The 20,579-nt window shown below is 33.6% G+C and overlaps 1 protein-coding gene across 9 annotated transcripts in view; it reads right to left on the bottom strand.

Annotated features, from left to right (window-relative positions):
- The window catches only part of Lrrc7 (leucine rich repeat containing 7), a 516,598-nt gene that overhangs the window by 414,840 nt on the left and 81,179 nt on the right, over positions 1-20,579 (bottom strand). For 8 of the 9 annotated variants that reach the window (XM_021731075.3, XM_040288837.2, XM_021731076.3 and 5 more), the window contains exon 2: positions 5,098-5,195. In XM_021731075.3, coding sequence (XP_021586750.2) covers positions 5,098-5,195 — 98 coding nt within the window. Of the gene's footprint in view, positions 1-5,097; positions 5,196-20,579 lie in introns of those variants that run through there. The other variant, XM_078026488.1, reaches the window with a different exon arrangement.

Genomic DNA, 20,579 nt, shown 5'->3' with positions numbered 1-20,579 from the left:
ACTTATCTTCCTGTGATCACTGAAATTTTTCAATTCTCTAGAGAATTTGAATATTTCACATTTATTTTTTTCCAAAGGCATCCTCTTCTTTTCCAGGATAATTTTCTGTTGTTGTTCTCTGAGTCTACACCAGTTGAAAAAATTCTCTTCTATCACTGATTATGTTCAAGGACTAAAATAATCTGGCCAGTGGGATTGGAGAAGAAGGAGAAGGAATTAAGTGTGAGATGAATTTGAACCAGGGCCAGTAGTTGCAGGACTCTGCAAGGCCTTATGAATTGCAGAAAAGCTTTTTTGTCTTTTTGAGTGACAAATGGAAAGCCATGGGGGCCATTTTAAGATGAAAATCTACTATCACTGTATTCAGGAATGTTTCTTATGAGAGTATTTGGTAGAACCTTAGAATCTTTGCAGAGTTCATTTGTAAACAGATTCAAAGTATACTGAGGAGGTAAAACTGAGAGGCCTTGAAATTAGAGTGAAGAGGAAAAGTGAGAAGATGAGGATGAAAGATGATTCCTAGATTTATATACTTTAAACCTATGTGATTAGTACCTAAACCTAGCACCTGACATTTATACAAAAAAATACTGGAAGAACTTAGGGTTTTAAGGATGATATCATGGATTTTTTTTTTAGGATTTGTTCAATTAGAGGCACTCTGGAATGTCCAAGAGGATGTGTTAAGTACACATCTGACTGAATAGAGAGAGGTCTAGGGTGGAGAGATCATTCTGTGAGTCCTCTAATTACAGGAAGAACTGACAAGTGTTATGAGGTTGTCGTGGAGGCAGTATATTTGAAAAGAAGAATACTTCAACTTGCCTTTAGAAATTCTAATATGTAATAATTAAAAAGAATAGGTTTAGTATGGAAAAGAGTTACCAGAGAGATCAGAGGAAAACTAGGAGAGCACTGTGTTATGGTAGCCAAGGCCTTAGAGGAGCTCTGTCTCAGTTTATTCAGGTTGCTATGACAAAACACTATGAACCAGGTAGCTTACACACGATGAGAATTTATTTCTCACCTTCTAAAAGCTGGAAAGTCCAAGATCAAGGTTGTGTCTGATTTGGTGTCTTGGTAAAGGCCAATTCATGGTTCATAGGTGGTGACTTGTAGGTGTTTATGCAAATGGTGGAAGGTATGAGGAAGCTCTCTGGGGCTGCTTTTGTAAGGATGCCAATTTTACTCATGAAAGGGCTGCCCTAATGATCTACTTATATCTCCAAGTCCCACTCCTAATAAATAACATCACTTTGGTAATTAGGCCTCAACATATGTATTTTGGAGGGGTAGAAACATTCACACCATGTCACTTTTAAGGAGGAATGTATCAAAAGTATAATTCCTGCTTGAAGAATTCAGAAAATGGTAAGCAGAATGCCAAGATGGCCTCATGATCATCATTCCACCTTGTTTTAGCCATGTAGAATCCCTGCTCCTTGTATGTAGACAGAAACTGGGACTTTTTACTAGCCAACAGAAATGGCGATATGGTAAAGGCAATGGTGTAACTGTGGTCCCAAATCAGTTGATTTTTAATTCATCAGAATTGAGGTTATCTTGAGTGGTTCTGGATGAATCAGGTAAAAGCACTTAAAAGAAGGTCAAGAATTTCTTCCCAAGAACAGAGAGAGAGAGAGAGAGAGAGAGAGAGAGAGAGAGAGAGAGAGAGAGAGAGAGAGAGAGAGAGAAGGAAGGAGGAAGGGAAGGGGGAGTGGAAGAGAGAGAAAGCAGCCATATTTAGAATGTCCATCAACAAGGAACTATGGAAGGTCTCTAGAACTTACAGCAACCTTACAGCATAAGGAGGGGAGAGTTAGTCATCCAACTACCAAGAAATACACTCTGCTAACAGCTTGAGTGCAATTAGAAATGGATTCTTTCCCAACTGAGCTTCTGATGAGACTCCAACCTGGTAAGATCCTGAAGCAGAGATCTGTGCCTGGACTCCTAACCCAAAGAAACTGTGAGATAATAAATGTTGTTGTTGTTTTTTTAAATCCACTAAAGCTTAATGTAATTTGTTACATAATAATAGAAAACCATTACAGCAACATAAAGAGATTATTGGTGATCTGAATGAAAGCTGTTTCAGTAGAGTGACAGAGTAGGAGCCAGATTGGACCTGTTTGATGGAATGAGTGGAAACTAAGTAAATGGAGCGTGTATAGACAGCTCTTTTGGGAGATTTGCCTGGGAATAGAACAATAATGTATGACTTTAGCTGAATAAGGTTGAGGGAAATTTTTTTTATTTTGTTTTTTAATAGGAAATAACTCAAGCATGCTTAAAATTCAGTTTTTTTTTTCCACAAGAATTGATTTATTTTTACTGGAAGTTTACTTGGCTATGCCAGATACACCATAACTGGATGAAATTAACATTAAATAAACATCTAAGAGCTATATTTGCTGTTGATATAGCTAATCTTAGAAAATAAAATGTTTATTTTAAGATTAAAAATATTGTGAATGAGTTCAAAATAAAAAGAAAACAGTATGAACTATGCTCTTTAGAAAAACCTTCCTGCATGAAACCTCTCTAAATGAGAAAGGGCTCCCTTCAATCTCAGGAATCCTATAAACTGATCACAGTTCCACAAACTCTTTAGATTCTTAGCAAAAGGAAGTCACTGCCATTTGACTTTCTATAATTTTCCAAGGCAGTGGTTTTCCTTGGGAGTTAAACTAAAAGCCTTGTGTAAAATCCTACATTGAATCTGTAGAATCACAGGGAAATAACTCCATCATGTGTTAGATAAATTACCACCAAATATTGATTACAATCTAACACAGCCGCAAGAAAGCTGGATTTATGGCATTTGTTTACAACCTGTACCTTGTCATACTTTTTAAAAAATAAATAGGGTGACAATTTTTTGTGGATTTATATTTCTCTATCAAAATCATGCCCTATAATCCTTAATGGAAAGATTAGTTTGATGAAAGATAATAATAACAAGCAAAGAGAGACAGAGAAGGAAAAAAAAATAAAACTTGTTATGTCTCAGGTTCTGTATCCAGTACTTAACACAACTATCTCAAAACAAGCCTATAAGGTAGAATTTATTAATTCTCAAAACAATTCTATAAGGTAGTCTCCATCATTATGCTTATTTTTTTAGATAAGTGAACTGATTTAAAAGTCTTAGATTTAAAAACATAATATTCAGGGTCCAGAAGATGGTTATATTAAGTGTCACACTAGTGAATAAATACTTTTGTGTGTCTGTAAAGGTAATAGTCTCAACTACCATGATTTGCTACTTCTATTACAAAAAAGATGGTGGCTTTTTCCTTCAGGAATTAATATGCTCTATGAAAGAACAAGAAATACTACTCATAATACTAACAACACTATCAAGGGATGATGATATCTCTGAAGAGAATAAAATTGTACAGATTTTTCATTTCCATTGAAAATTTATAACATAGGCAACAGACTACTTACCTTTTTAATTACATAGTAGGTAACTTCATGTATGTTCCTTACATTAGAATCACTTTACTTAGGCTTGCAGTTTTTAAATTTGAGTTTGCATCATGATCTGCCACAGGACTTCTTCCACAGATTACTAAGCCCTGCTCTTAAGAGTTTTTCATTCAGTAGGTATGGGTTGCAACCCTAGAATATACATTTCTATTGAATATGCATATTGAGTCCCCCAGATGATGCAACTGCTGCTATTCTGGATACCACAATTCAAAAAAACTATTTTTAAAACCAGGGTTCAACAGTCTTCTATAAAGAACCAGATAATCATTTTTGGTTGTGGACCAAATGGTCTTGGTTACAACTACTCAAATTTTTCTTTGTAGTGTGAAAATATTCTATATATGCCTAAGTAAGTAGATGATGGCAGTGTTTCAATAAAATTTTATTTACAGAAATAGATATCATGTTGGATTTCATGAAAACCCACAGTTGGCCAACTATTTGCCTCCATAACTTACTATAAGATCCCTGAAACATCACTATGTTCATTTTAAATAACAACACTATGAGAATCAACACAATGAGAATTTTAGGGATATCCACAAAAATTCCTTCTAAGTTTTTAAAATGAAGTTTGTAGAACTATACCAGGGACTAAGAAGACACTCCAAAGTTTTCCTATGATTTATGGCATTTGCTTATTGAATACCTCCAATAAAAAGAAGTAATACTTTGGTACAAGAATTTTCATGTTACAAATGCCACGAACTCTACCCTCACTTTCAAATTTTAATTTTAATTGGACATCATGTATAGTGTAAAAGATATAAATCTGCAAATTAAAAGAAAATCAATGCTACATTGAATGACATAGATGTCACCTCAATAAGGTTATTTATTGACTTTCTAATAAAACAAAACAAACAAAAAAATACATCCTTGAGAAGTGTATGCTCAACTTTAATATATTCAGTCTTTGCCCACAGTAGTGTACTTTAAACTAATTTAAAATCCCAATTTAATCTTAAAAGTTTATTATACTGTATACTTCAGTGAACCTACTAAATCATCATTATCCTTAAGAAATGCAAGTTCCTGTATTAAGGCAAAGTGCAGATAATTTTTTTGTCATTTAAAGTTTTTTTTCTTAAATTTGATTAAATCAAATGTTTCCATTTGACAGAGGGATTTGTGTTTACCCTTGGGTATTTATTCTTTAGTAATACAATGGTTTTCAGAGTTTTCAGTTTCAAAAACTGTGGTCAAATGGACACTGGAAAATGTTTATTTTAAGCACATTCTAAAAGTTTCCTTATTTCTAAGTTTCTTAAAACCATTAATATGCATGATATGTGTGTCTAAGAAAGATTTGGTAGATTGTGTAGCCTTTTCTACTTTCATCTGAACAGGGAATCCAAAGATCAGTCGAGTATCTTAAAGTACAGAGACATATTCAAGAAAAAAACAAACAGAAAAAGATCTCAATGCTTGTGTTCAGGTAGGACATGGCTATTTGTTTTTAAAAAGCAACTCCATTCAACAAATATTTATTGAATACCTCTCCTACTTGTCTAAACATTTAAAGGTAAACCTTTAATTTCACTGTTCTACTCACCAAGATCTATCTAGAACACAGTTAATCCTATTAAACATACTTACACTCCTCTTCAGGCCTCTTCCGAAGTGCTGCACGAACCTCTTTACAAGGACTTCTCTGATATTGTGGGGGATTTCTTCCCCTTATTAGATTCTCCATCCTGTAAGAGAAAATTCAAAGTGTATTTTAATAGCAAAATCTAGATAAATCCTGGCAATTTAAATGGTATAAACAGTCACAAATTCAAGTACTTACAGAAACTTGATAACATCACTAAGAGTATCTGACAAATAATATGATGGTAGGAAATGAGAGGAACTAATGGAGAGTACACGAGTTTTCCAGGTATTTCAATTAAAAAAAAAATTAAAAACACCATGTGGACAAAACTCATGCATGTTTTCCAATTAGAGACTGTTATGGACAGAATGTTTGTGGATTTATTGAAGCCCCAACTCCCATGGTATTTGGAGGTGGGCCTTTTGGAAGGTAATCAGATTAGAGGAGGTCATGAGGGTAGCTGCTCATGATGGGATTAGGTCCACATAAGATAAGAGATAAAAACTAGGGCATAAGCTGTTTCTACCACAGGAAGACATGGCAAGAAGGATGCCATCATCTACCAGCCTAAATGAGGACCTTCATAAGAAAATACGTCTACACACTCTTTAATTATGACATCCCCAGCCTCAAAACTGCTCGTAAAAACATGTCTATTATTTATGCCACATGATCTATGAAAATTTGTTATAGCAGCCCAACCCAACGTAAGATAACCTATTAACAAATAAGTAAATAGTTGAAGTAAACATATTTATAAGTAAGGTTATCTTTTAGAAAGAGAATATATTTCACTGACTTTTCAAACACCAATTTTCAAGAGAAGAATTGTTGCTTTCTTTCCATGCTAATAAATGAAACTGAAGAGATTTCTAATTATAATAATTGACTTCTTAAAGATGAAAAATGGATAAACTATACTTCTCAGTTCTTAGCATGGTGCTGAGGATCAAAAAGGACAAATTTATCGAATGCAACTGTGGTGAGCATCTTTAAGAGCACGCACTTTGTGGTTAGCATTTTCTGTTTTCAATAAAGTTTATAGTTTTGCACCTTTAATGTGCCCTCCATTTATTTATAAAACATAAAATACCTCTATACTCAGGATTTTAACATCCATAAAAAAATTTCAAGGTATTTATTTACATTTTGAAAATATAATTATGGCTTCTTAATATCTATATAATTATTCTAAATCAGGATATCATGTGTTTTGATAACTATCCTGTTTCATAGAATGTATGCCATTGCAAAACTATGGTTATTATGCATATTATGATAGAGGGTCTCCTAGGGGTACTTGTACAGAAGACTTTGTTTCTGATGTTCAGAGTGGAAATTAGGAAATGATGATATTATAAAAGTGATATTTAAAATAGTGTGAAATATGAAATAGCCTTTTGTATTAGAATCGTAACATAACACTGTATTTTGGGGAAGCTATAATTGGCACTTAAAAACACTCTTCAAAATAAAAGAAATGAAATCAATCCACTGTGCTGCTGTGTTTGTGCATGCTAATATGCCTATGACTTTGTAAAGTATAAGAAACTATAATATATAATACCTTGAATATTAGTTTCCCTTGAAGCTCATTTCAAGTGAGAAAAAGAGTTATTTCCCTTGAGATTAGGATAATACAAAAACAGGAAACCAAGTGAGAATTTGAAGACACAAATTCCTTATGTATGTATGTATGTACATATGTACACATGTATATATATATATGTGTATGTAAGTATGGATATATCTACTTATCTCCTCTGCAGTTTCATCATGAAGATTAGTTATGCCAACTAAATTATCTCAAATTTTCTAGTTTCTGACTCTTGAATTAATTCAGTGAACAATTTTGATTATATGTTTCAGCAAATACATGAATTTCCATGATGATCTAATAACAATTTAAGCGAACTTGTAATTATTCACTAGTATTTCCAACCTCAAAATTGTAAAATACATCATATATAACCTTCACATGCAAATGTCTACATAAAATTGTGGTGTAATTTTAAACATGAATTTATTTGCCATGATTATACTCTGGTAGGGAGAGACAACTTACCCACTTGGAAATATATGTAAACCGTTCTCTTGATAGGGCTATTATTTTTTATTTTATATCTCTGACTATCTAATATGTGAAAACAAAACTGATTTTATTACCATGTAGCTATGGCTGAGATTAGAAAGTATTCCCAAAGACTGGGAGATTTTCACCTACATGGTTCCTGTTAACATCCAAAATTCCCCACTCAGCCTCCCAGGGATCAGTGCCCAGAGGAGGCCTGCTGGAAACACCCACAAGTGGATATCCTGGAGATTATTCCAGGTTAGCAATGCAGCATGGAGGAAATGTGAAGAGCTTACCTCTGGAATCCCCAGGCTCAACTTCCACTCTGCCTCTTAAAGGATGATTTTAAGAAAACTTACATACTTTGTGCTTTTATTTTCTCATCAGTAAATTGAGGATAACTTTAGCAGCCTTGTAGGTGTGAGGAGTAGATGTATTTGCACAAGTAAAATGCCTTGCATTGTGGCAGTCATAATACAAGAGCTCATGTAGCTGTGATTAGTCAGATTCAACAAAAGTAATTATGAAATAATGTAGTAACATTTTACATGTCCAGTGTGTTAAAAAAAACTAACAAATGTTCTAGGTATTGTACAGAAACATGAAACATCCATGTATATGAATTGCCAGTTTTCAGAGATGAAAAAATAGTGTTTCATTTTTATCTGTAAGACTTAAGGGATTACTGATAAAAATATTTAGATGGACAAAAAGTGGGCTTTTATTCCTATAGATTAACTAAAGTGCTACATATCCTATCATTCTCAAAACTTTTAGAATATATTTCAAAATTTATAGTGACATCTCACCTTTATAAGAAAAATGAAAATATTTATAATATGTTAACATTTACAATTTATTTTATTTAATACTTTGAACAGTATTCTTAAAGATAGAGAAAATAGAGCTCAGAAATGCTCAGTGACACTCATTGCCACACACAGGATGTGAGAAGCTCAACTAAGACTTAACCTATCTTTTCTGATTTTTATTTTCTAACTGCTTTTTATTCCATTATTTCCATGAATCCATGGGTATATATTATAGTTTCATTAGGAGACTGAATTCTTGAGATTCTATTTTGTAATTTATATTTCATTATATAAAATTCTTAAGCACATTAATATTTAATACATATTATATATAAGTGCTTTTCATATAAGATGTAGTATATAAAATTAATACTATGCCCCTACTTGCTTATATGTTAATCCACTGATTACATATTGAGTTTTAATTGTTCTGTTATTACCACTGATTTGTTCATGTCTATCAATGACATTTTGAGCTTTCAAGAACTGTCAAAAAGATAAGTGGGGTGAAGAAATTCCCTTTTATGTATATTACATACTAGTAGATGAAAAAATTATAAAACATTAAAAATCCTTTTGTTCTTTAGAATGCTAAATGCTGTTCCCACTGGACAGGGAATGAATCCATTTAAAAGTTTGACAAAGCTGGCATGGTGTTGGACATCTGTAATCTCAGCAACTCAGGAGGATTGCAAATTCAAGGCCAGCCTCACAATTTAGTGATACCCTCAGGAATAGCAAGATCCTGTCTCAAAAAATAAAAAGACCTAGGTTATAGCTTAATGGTAAAGAACTCCTAGATTCAATACCCAGTAACCAACACACACACACACACACACACACACACACACACACACACACACACACCTTTTTTTCTGCAAACTGCTATATAACTATGTGACTTCCATTTTCTTGAGATTGCCCTCCTGGCTGCCTGAACTCTTCGACCAGTATCATACATGATCTATGGTTAGCATTAAATGGTCAACCAAGATGACCATGAATGAAATCTGGAGCACAGCCAGGACAATGCAAAGGAGCTGTTCTGCTGCTCTCTAGCTTGGCAAGCCACCAGTGGGGGTGTGTTAATAGTTCCAGCAAGGAGAGATTAAGTGTGATGACCACAGGCAAGACAAATGCTCTGACAATTTATTGAGGAGCTCTGAAAAGTACAGCCTACATGTCCACCACTGAGACTAAATAACAGCATGAAATAACATTCAGAGGTTATGAACAAGGTGTCCATAACCCTCTAGATAGTGTTACCCCAATTTAGTTTAAGTCTCACAATCACCCGAGAAGCTTTAAGCAAATCCCAATGCCCCATTCCCAGAACTAAAGATTTTAATTCGGTCAGCTAAAGCCAAGACTTGATTGATGTATTTTTTTTTTTACATTAATCAGGTCCTCTTAAAGTATCTGGTCTTATACTTGTCCAGACACTGGCATTTAGGATCCCTTGAAAATAGAAAATACACACTTAGATATGTAGAGGAGGCAAGTTCAACAGATTCACTGAGATGATAAAGTTCTCCACTGATACAGAGGTGGAGTAAGAGCCTGGAGAGGGTCTGCAGTTACAACAGGCACATAAAAAAAATGAAAGGAGGAATGAAAAAGATACAATCAAAGCCTTGACAGGTTGCCTGGTGGTCAACCAGAGAAACCTAGAGACTGTTCATTTACAAGGCTGATAATATCAATAGTGAAATGATTAACAGATTCTGACAGATCAGAAAGCAAGTTAGGATTGATCTGGAATGGTGGATTGGGATGGGTTTGTGGCTGGTGAATAAAGATCTGTTTGAAAGGGATTTATACCAGATGAAAGAGGAAAATAGGGAATGACTAATTCAATGGAGGATGAGGGAGTGGGGTTAAGAAAATAAAACTATTAGGAAGAAGTTTTAAAAAACACCTTTCATTCCATGTTAGGTTCTTTATGTAATACATTTTCTTTTTTTTTCAACTATTTATTTTTTAGTTGTAGTTGTACACAATGCCTTTTATTTTATTTATTTATTTTTATGTGGTGCCAAGGATCGAATCCAGGGCCTCGCACGTGCGAGGCAAGCACCCTACCGCTGAGCCACAACCCCAGCCCATGATTTTCTATGTCATCATAATTTTATCTCTAATTAATCCAAGTCTCAGAGATGGTAGGTGATTTGCTTGGGATCATATAGGGAGTGTGTACAAGTCAGGATTTAAATCCAATATATCTGACTCTAGAGTTATTAACTATTATGTAGGAAAGGCAACAGAGTTTTCTGTGATGATGAAATGTTTAGTATCTGTGCTGTTCAATACCCATGCTAGCCATATGCAGCTATTGGGCATGTGAAATGTGGTTAGAATGACTAAGAAACTGAAACTTAGAGTTTTTACAGCCTTACTGAATCTCAATTTACTTCAATTTTCAACAAGCACTGTGACTACAGCATTAGAGAGCACAGCATGTGTAGAAGCCCCTACCAAGCATATAACTGGTGAAAAAAAGAATATATATATATGTATATATAAATATACATATATGTGTGTATATAGATATATATAAAAACATTTGCTTATGTAGATCTTAAAACTCAACAGAAATAAAAGCTAGAATAAAATTTTAAAAGGCATTAAATATGAACCTAAGCATCCATATTAAAAAAAGGAAGCATAAGATTGCTTAATGATTATTTGAACAATAACAGTGATCTGTTGTGTCTTGCCCAGACAAGGAGAAAAATTAAAGGGCAGCATGCTATGAACATCCATTCTCACAAAGCACTGAAATCAAGTCACATCCCCAGAGTTCCAGAATCCCTCATTTGGCTTTGAACTCAAGAAAAAGGAGGAAAGAGTTGAAGAAGCAGCGAAAAATGCTTTATTGTATCAGTGAGCTAATGGGATTCTTTAAGGAAAGTTGAGCCTGAAACACAGTGGGCCAAACCTCAGACCAGGGCTGTGCTGAAAGCATGCATATTAAGCATACAAACAGTCACTGAGAAGAGTCTCAAGTGTTCATAAGGATCCAATTTGAACTGCAAATGACAGAGCAAAAATAATCAATACCCAATTATCTCAGCCAAATATGTTGAGTTGATCCTTAATAAGGACAAACTGAAGTTAAACAGCAAGATTATTGAGAAAAGAAACCACACTCTCGCACCACACTAACCTGCTTAGAAAGCGTGAAATGCCCTACAGAACAGGGAGATAGGTGAAGTGCTGTCAGAGTTGGAAACAAATCAGGATGTCTGAGGTGAAAGGTAACAATCATTTACCAATGGAACAAGGGTCAGCAGTAGTTTAGAGAGGAGAAACTTGTTTTTACATTGCCATGTCACAAATTTTGGAAAAGAGCAAGCACAATGTTACATTTGTCCATTTTATTATTTTCAGAGAAACAATTCAAAATAGATGGGTATCACATGAACTCAAAAATATTGCTTCTACCATTTGTAAATGACAAATCAAAACAGGAATGTGGAAGCTATATAGTTTCCTTTTTAGATATTGTAGTAAACAATGGTTTCAGGAAAAAACTTATGAAATTAATGTGTATAGCAATGTGGAAAAAGTAAAGCTCCTCACTAACTCAGAAAGAACACTATTCACAAGATCTGGCCTTACATTGATTTTCCTTACTCCTATTTTTTTAAAGAAAGATTTTGGGATGATTTTACTTATTGCACAGTAATAGCACTCTAGAAATCTGCTACCTTTATGAAGGAATCATATTAGCAGATCTGGTAAGAAAAAGGAGGAGTATACTTCCCTTAGTGAAGATACTTAAGAAACAACTGGCTTACTTGCAAGATTCCATAATATGTTCACTACCTACATCACAAAACAACAACAAAAACAAACCAATTAGTTCACTAAACTCAGATATTTAGAAAATAAATTTCTTAAAACTATATAAATTAACTGAATAGATTCATAGAAATATTTGTCTATAAAAATGAATGAGCTTTTCAAAGAATGGCAAAAATATAATGAAGCAAAATAAGATATAACTCATTACATCCAAAACACTCAAGTATTTATTTTACTTCCAAGAACAAGAATGGAGCTGACAATGAGGAAAAACAATTAAAAAATAGTCAGAACTTCTTGGACACAGCGGTGCATATCTGTAACCCCAGAGGCTCAGGAGGCTGAGGTAGGAAAATCAAAAGTTCAGAGCCAGCCTCAGAAAAAGCAGGGCATTAAGAAACTTAGTGAGACTCTGTCTCTAAAGAAAATACAAAATAAGGCTGGGGATGTGGCTCTGTGGTCATATGTCCCTGGATTCAATGCCTGGTACCAAAAAATTAAAAAATATGAGAAGACCCAGTACTGAGTCAACTTAGTTACATAAAATAAAACTGATATTAAAATATAGAAAATTACATGTTTTCATAAAAGTATAAAGTATTTTATGTTAAGAAGATTAACGCTACTCTATAATAATATTTCTAAAGACTGTATACAAACTATTCACCATTTTGAAAATTTAATGACATGTTAAAGCCATTTATTTAAAAAATTGGTATTGGAATAAGGTAAGATATAGAAACACAATATGATCACCTTCCATGTAGAAATTAATATAATCTGGTCATCATTCTTTTCATTGTTTGATACTTATGAAATGAGAAAACTGTGGCCCTCAGATCATGAATCCTAGCTCCCTTTGAAAAGCCTTCTACAATTTCATCCCAATTTCCCAACTTCCTGTAAGTCTCTATCCTATTACAGGGACCTACACACATCTTACACTAGATTGGGGTATTATTGCCCAAGTAGTATTATTGTATAGAACATAACATAGTTCCTTGAACACTGAAGAAGATTACTTGCTTATTTTAAATGATTGAGCAAATTATTGAATTAATGGTGTTAGAAATACATGTATGCCTTATGAATGCTAATGTGTCTACAGTTATAAAACATCTTTAGATATATTATTTATTCTCATAAAGACCCTATGCTGGGGCTGGGGCTGGGGCTCAGTGGTAGAGTGCTTGCCTAGCATACGTGAGGCACTAGATTTGATCCTCAGCACCATATAAGAAAAATGAATAAACAAATGAAATAAAGGCATTCTTTCCATCTACAACTACAATTTGTAGTTGTAGATGGAAAAAATAAAGACCCTGTGCACTTCTTCTCTTGGGAAGAAGTTAAAGTCCATAGCAAAGCCAGACTTGAGCTCAGATTTTCTGATCCTTGCTGACCTTCCCACCTAAGCACAGCTGTTCTAATTATGTCCATATAATTCCAACTTCACCTGGGTCTTATGTCTCTGAGAAGAAACTACTATCATGTAGAGTCTCTATTTAACACAGAGAAAAAATGTATGTGAAAGGAATGTAATGATTTTGTAAGAAAAGCATGAATTCCTTTCTCAAAGGGAAATAGGCAAAGTTGGTGAATAAGAAAAAAATGTCAACCTTTTCAAAATATGCATAAATATCTAAATTTATATTATAAGGTAGAATATGATGGCTTCCTAGTTCATAATTCTGAGATGCAAACAAATGCTTCCCTGGAATTCTGCCTGCATCCTGCTCTCCTTTTATATCCCATACATGAAGTATCTCTGAGCTGTCTTTTGGCCCACAAGGCAGTGGTTCTCAGTCACTGACTACACTAAGAGCTTTTTGAGTGCTGGCACAAGGTTCTCGTAAATTCTCTAGAATGGTTACATATGATGCTGACCGCTCAGAGCAATATATAGCATTTTTTAAAAATAAATGAACTGTTAGAATTAGTCAAGTGAATACTCTCTGATGGCTGTGACTCATTGATGAGAAAAAAGAAGACACCATGAACACAATCATAATGTCTATGATTTTTTTTAAAGCACAACTCTTAGTATTTTATACTAAGATGAGAAGGTGAAACTTTTAGTAGAGAAAGAAGAATCAAAATGACTCAGGTACGTAGAAGATCAGTTTCTGGGAAAAACTCAATCAAGTTCCTATTTGAAATGGAATGAGTATCCTAACAGCCTGGACTGCTCAGAAGGATATTAAATAATTGTACACTAGTTCAAGGAACATTAAAAACATCTTTTTGCTTTTCCTAAAAATTTGTCAGGCCACTAGAAAATAACACTTCACCAGATGCACGCCAATTTAAAAATCTGCACCTGGCATTTCATTCCAGTTCCTTCCCCTAACATGGCCACAGGAGATTGCTTTCCTTTCCGTTTGATTAATTTCTTTTGGCTTAATTGGAGGGTATGTAAATACATTATCCATTAAAGGAATGCTACAGCACATGGACAGCCTGTCTGATACAGTTCTCCTCCCTATGTCTATTTTCAATTCAGCAGTCAGAGGGTTCTTTCACACTGTGAGTCATACTGTGTCACTATACTGCTCCTAGCACTCTGAGGACTTCTCATGTTACTCAGAGAGAAGACCAAAGTCCTTAAGGTGGTTAAAGTGGTCAATGGAACCCTGAGTGTGTGCCTGCAACCTCCCCCCATATCCTTCTTTCACCTGTCATATGTGTTCACACACTGTGCATGTTCTATTGGTTGAACTTGAACAAACACAAGTACTCCAGATGCAGACTTTTTCTCTGGTAGTGACCTCTTTCTGGAATTCGTACACCAGGTTGGGGTCTTCATTCAGGGTTTCTCTTTTAATCACACCTTTCCTGACAACTACAATTGATCCGACACTAACAGCAGCTCTCCCAATCCCACTCCATCTTGGTCTTCCTTGACAAGCTCTATTTTTCTTACCCCAGTCATTATTAACTTACTTTTTTCTTTTTGTGGTGCTGGGGATCGAACCCAGGGCCTTGTGCATGTGAGGCAAGCACCCCACCAACTGAGCTACATCCCCACATCAGTTTCATCTTCGTTTTTGGAGAATTCCTTGTTTACTGACTGTAAAACTCCACATGTGCTTTAAAAACAATGTATATTAGTCCAAGTATTGCTGATTTTGCTTCCATTAAGTAGAGAAAGAAATTCGAATACTTTCACCAATACAATGGTGAATTTGTCCATTTTTCCTATGGTTCTGTCATGCTTTGTTTTATATAATTTGATACTTTATTGTTTAACATATATAAGTTCTAATGTCTTAATAAATAAAAGTTTTCTTACTGTTTGCTTTAAATTATGTCTATGATACAATTTCAGTATCTCTAGAATTGCCTACAATACAATTTTCCATACTTTGGCATGGTTACTATGTTTCTCGTATTTGAGCTACTTCTCTTGGAAAGAAAGTATTGATGGATATTTTAAATCCAGCATTTAAATAAAACACTCAGATTTAAGCAGAATGTAATTTCCTTTGTCAGGTTTATTAATAATAGTTTGGATTTATGTCTACTATCTTATTTTATGCTTTCTACTTTCATAGATTTTCTCTTTTACCTTTCTTCTTCGGAAGTATAATTTTTTTTCCTTTTTCATTCTAATTTTTATGGTTTGTACTTCATAAGTAATGATTTTTGTGTCTTGATATATCCATATATTTAATATTTGCTTAATGTTTTTTATTGTATCTTCTATTTTTGATCACTTACCTTAATTTTGAACATCACCCTTTAATTTTTTCTTTAAAGGCAATTTAAATTTCAGGCAATTTTTAAACCATCTCAATTGTTGTTCATCTAAAAATGTCCACATGTCACATCTCTTATTGAAAGTTGCCTTTGGTAGATGGAGAATTAAATGTGAATGGTTGTACCCCATAGCTAGTTGAATGTGCTATTTCCAACACTGATGGCTCCTTTTCTATACTGCAGAGATAACTCTCTCAGTGTACTGTGAACTCTCCTTTTCTAGGTTCCCTTTAACATGCAGGGTCAAAGTTCCCTAGCCCTGCTCTTGTAATTCCAGATGTGACATCATGCCTGGTTGGCTTCTTTAATTCTGTCTATCCTCTTTTGGCAAATCAACCTTATTAGTTTTATAGAATCCTGTCCTTTTCTCTCACATTTCCGTCCATATTTCTTGAAACATATGCATTTTAGAAAATTCCAGTATCTAAAAAATTTGTGATATGATTCTTCAGATTCTCTTTTCTGCTGACTCTGATATACAGCAATAGGTTTCTTATGATTTCTGGCTTCTTTGTGTATTTTGTGGTTTTAATATAAGATCTTCTTGGATGTTTATTTTTAAGGATTCTTTGAGGCCCTCATTGGGTTGTATTTTGCTTCAAAGAATGTCTAATCTTCATTTCCTGACTGAGGGATGACTTGCAGTCACTAAAATATGAGTTACCAGTCCCAAGGATTTATCAAATACCCTTAGGATAAACTCTATCTTCAATTCTTATCCACCTTCTAGGGGGTTTATGCTGATTTAAGTTTTGGCTACTTTTTCATTTTCTAGCCAGTGTAGTAACACATTTAAAGAAATTTAATTTATATTTTATCCATTTTTAAGTTGTTTTCATGAGACAGTAGGGTATTTAGGATATTTAGAGCATTTAGTGTTTCATGCTGACAATAATAAAAACCACATATTTTTAAACAAATTCATGATAATATATTTTGGAAGAAAGCAACAGAAGCTAATAGAAATTATTTAAGATACTGCCATTATTTTAAAAATATCATAAACTAGCCTTAGAAATGCTAAACACATGAGTTGCCTGGAATGGCATAGAGAGGAAGCAGAGAAGACAGGATTCACATTTTACTGATTCTAAAATATCTACACTATAAGACCTCTATTAGCCCTGACTTTTTTGTATTATATTAGAATAATATTGCTAAGCATTTATATTAGTACTTGAGGCTCAAGTAAAAGCCATTAAGTGCCCATACCATTAGTATAATAGTGATGAGTTGAAAAATAGCTGCCATGAGGCAACATTGGGAAGAATCAATAAAGAAGCATATAGATTTTAAAGTAAGAGATTTCTGTAATTCTCTAATATTAATAAATCAAAATAATTTATTTCACTTGGCAGAAATGTTCTATGAGGAAGCAAGGAGATAAATAAGCCTGTGACTCTGGTGAAGGCCCTGAAAAGTAACAGTCTGAAAGATAACATGGCAAACCTGATTATTTCAGCATGACTATTTAAAAGACAAACTTTTTAAATAGGAAGAAAATCTGTCTACATGAGCCCTCCAGTCTCCTTCTGTTAATTTTCATCACGTCCTTTATCCTGTCAACATTCTCTGCAGACTTAGGTAAGATAATAACATTTCTGGTGAATTAATTCAATGTTGTCCCTTACAATATTTTATACATACAAGATACATCAGAAGGAAAACATAGCACACATTTTACTCGTGGTGGTCAGAACCACAGCACTTAGATAAAGGCCTTTGGGGGGTCTTCACAGTACTTTCAAATTGAACAACATAGATAACCCTCTAATAGTCTTTATATGATTACTTATGTCATCCTGAAAGAATCCTTTGCATAAGAAATATCTAGAAGCACTGGTAATTCTTTACATAAAATCATCTATTCATAAGACAGTTCTATTAAGCTTCCAGTAAATTGTTGTCTCATATAATTACAATATTCTGGATTAGTCATTATACTTTAAATATTATTATGCTTTCAGTCTTTCAGATTAATCATAGAGTAATCATATCTCAAGAATATTTATCACCATTAGTAATAAAGAAACGCTCGTGAGGAAATTAGGTCAGTGTGAATTTAGGTCAGTAACCAGAAGCACACATGGGTGTGTGTTCACCCCAGTGCACATGTGCACGCGGGTGCACACACACACACATGTACACACACACACACACATGCTGAAGGATCAAGTTTGGGGTTTATAACTGACTGTGGGTTTCTACACATAATGAATCATTGTGATTTTGCTTCTAGTTGAATATTAAAATCTTGTCTTTTCCTTTCTTTTTCCTTCTCTTCTTTTCCTTCCCTCTTTCATCTACTTTTTAAAATAATTAAGACATAGAAAAGGATCATGTAGTAATTTTTGGTGCTTGTCAGTATAACTGAATAACTCTACTATCATTAAAATCATAGGCATTTATCAACATTGATCAACCTTTAGGATCTGAAGTTTCTGTGCAACAGAACAACCCTTTTGAGAGTCTACTTTTTAATGTTTAGGGAAATGTTTATGTTATACATTTTGTTAAATGACTTGAAGAGCCTTGTTGGAATATTAAAGCCATGAGTAGATGATCTGACAATTTTTTAAAAGATTTTTTTCTACTTATCTATATTTATTAAATGAACTAAATGTCATTCTTTCAAATATTCACAACAATCTATTCTGAGATTTTAATTACAAAAGTATTGACATGTTTAGAAGAAAGGAGCTATTCTATATATGGATTTCAAATTGGTATTCTCATTATTTATGGTTTCTCTTTCCCTTTTCTGTTTTATAGATAAGTGACTCCCAAAGTTTGATTACAAAATTTTCACTTGGGAAATGAGAATAATAAGCAACTTACCATGTGTTTCATTAAGGCATCTTTTTTGCTATTAAGATGTTCCTTCTCATAAAATGGTTTTGATAATAGATAGTAAATTTATTATTACTGCTTTAATAAAAGTATATCTTAGTTTAAAAGGCATATCATTGGTCTGTGAAATCCCAATTTTTGAGGACCATGAAATTAACATAATCTTGGGGAAAAACTACTCGTTAAAACTGGAATTACTGCCCAATGTGGACAAGATAAATTGGAGTTTGCTTAGGGAAATTATGTAAAAAATAATAAAACAACAAGGGGTAGTGCTTAGCACTATTTCTGGCACATTAATCCTTCTGAAAATAGCAGCTGAGTGGATACTGAATGAACAAAAGCCCAGTTGTACATATAAGTGCATATAATTGAACATTTATGACTCAATCAGATATTTCACAAAATGAATTGAGGAATATTTGCCTGGTGGCGCTATAATAATAAACACTGCAATATGCACCAAAGAAAACTGATAACCGAATTTCTAAAACAATATATATCATGAATGCTTCCAACAAGAGTCTATCTGAAAATATAGAAGAAAAACAGAAAACATTATTTTCCTTTAAAATCCTGCTTAATTCCAATAGAAAAGTCAGAAGACAAAAATGATCATGAATAAAACAACCCTTGTTTCTTGTGTATACTTTCTTTTATCATATTTTTAGCAATATTATTTTACTTAGAAGACTCTAAATATAATCAACCAGAACTTACTTTGCTAGCATTGAATGGGAAATGTATGATTTATTAGCCTTTGGCCTAGAATCACATCTGCTACTACACTGTCATCATTATGTAAATAGGCATTTGTAAAGTATAAAGTTATATAAACAGACAAATAAATAAGAAATTACATATCAGTTTAGTGGCCTAATCTAAAATATCTCTCATCACTAAACAAAGATTTTTTAAAATCTTATACTTAAATAAGTTGCTTTCTACGTTTGTTAAAATAATAAGCAGGTTCTTGATCAGAAAATCATTACCTATTACTAAACATGACAGTTCCTCTTACTACTTATTTGGTTCATTTTAACTAAAGTCTCATATCTAGTAATCAGGAGCTTTAAAGAAAAGTGATCCAATCTAGATTGGGCTATAAGGTAAATTGTGCCCTCCCTACATTCCAATATGGGAGCCTTGACCCCTAGCACTTCAGAATGTGACTTTGGAATGAAATGTTTTGAGGTAGGACTTTTAAATACACAATAAAAACAAGGCATCATTACCCTATGTACGTGTATGAAGTCCAGAATGGTGCGACTCTACTTTGTGTACAACCAGAGATATGAAGAATTGTGTTCTATATGTCTAATATGAATTGTAATGAATTCTTCTGTCATGTATAATAAATTAAAATTTTAAAATAAAGAAAAAATTACATATATAAAAAAACAAGGCTGATATACAGAGATATGAAAAATCATGGTATATATGTGTAATAAGAATTGTAATGCATTCCACTGTCATTTTTTAAAAATAAATAATAAAAAAACAAGGCTGTTATGGTGTGCTGTAATCCAATCTGATTAGTATATTTATAAAGAGAAAATCTGGACACAGATCAGGGGGCATGTATACACAGAGAAAAGACCCCATGAGGCCACAAAGAGAAGCTACATGCATGCCAAGGAGGGAGGCTTCAGGAGAAACCAAACAAACAGAACCTTGATCTTGGACTTCCAGCAACCAGAACTGGGAGAAAATAAATTTCTTTGTTTAAGCTATCCAATTCATGGTACTTTTTTAAATGACAGCTGTAGCAAAAACATAAAACAGATTGTGTCTCAATTAGGCTTTTGTGCTAAAGGTTAATTATTTTGTTAAATGAGGTTTTGTGGTCTGATTACTGACAAGAGGAAGTACTGTTTTCTGGGCTTTCGTCTGTCACTTTGGATTGAGGTGTGAGACAGGCCGACTCGGGTGTGGGTTTATGTCAAGATTTTTTAAATACAATCCTGTTTTAAAATAATATCTTAACTCTCAGTTTCTTTATTACATTGGAAATTTTAGATTGATCTTAAAAGATTTTTGACAGACATGATTTTTTTAAAAATTATTGCATTAGCTGATCACAATGTTTTCAAGTATCACATGTAATGATTCAATTAGAAGTTAAATCAAATAGCTACAGTTGTGGTGGGAACAAGGTAACTCTTTAGGTCATAATATAAAT

This window comes from Ictidomys tridecemlineatus, chromosome 11, assembly GCF_052094955.1.
Source record: "Ictidomys tridecemlineatus isolate mIctTri1 chromosome 11, mIctTri1.hap1, whole genome shotgun sequence".
NCBI lineage: Eukaryota > Metazoa > Chordata > Mammalia > Rodentia > Sciuridae > Ictidomys > Ictidomys tridecemlineatus.
This window is presented reverse-complemented; position numbering and strand designations above follow the sequence as displayed.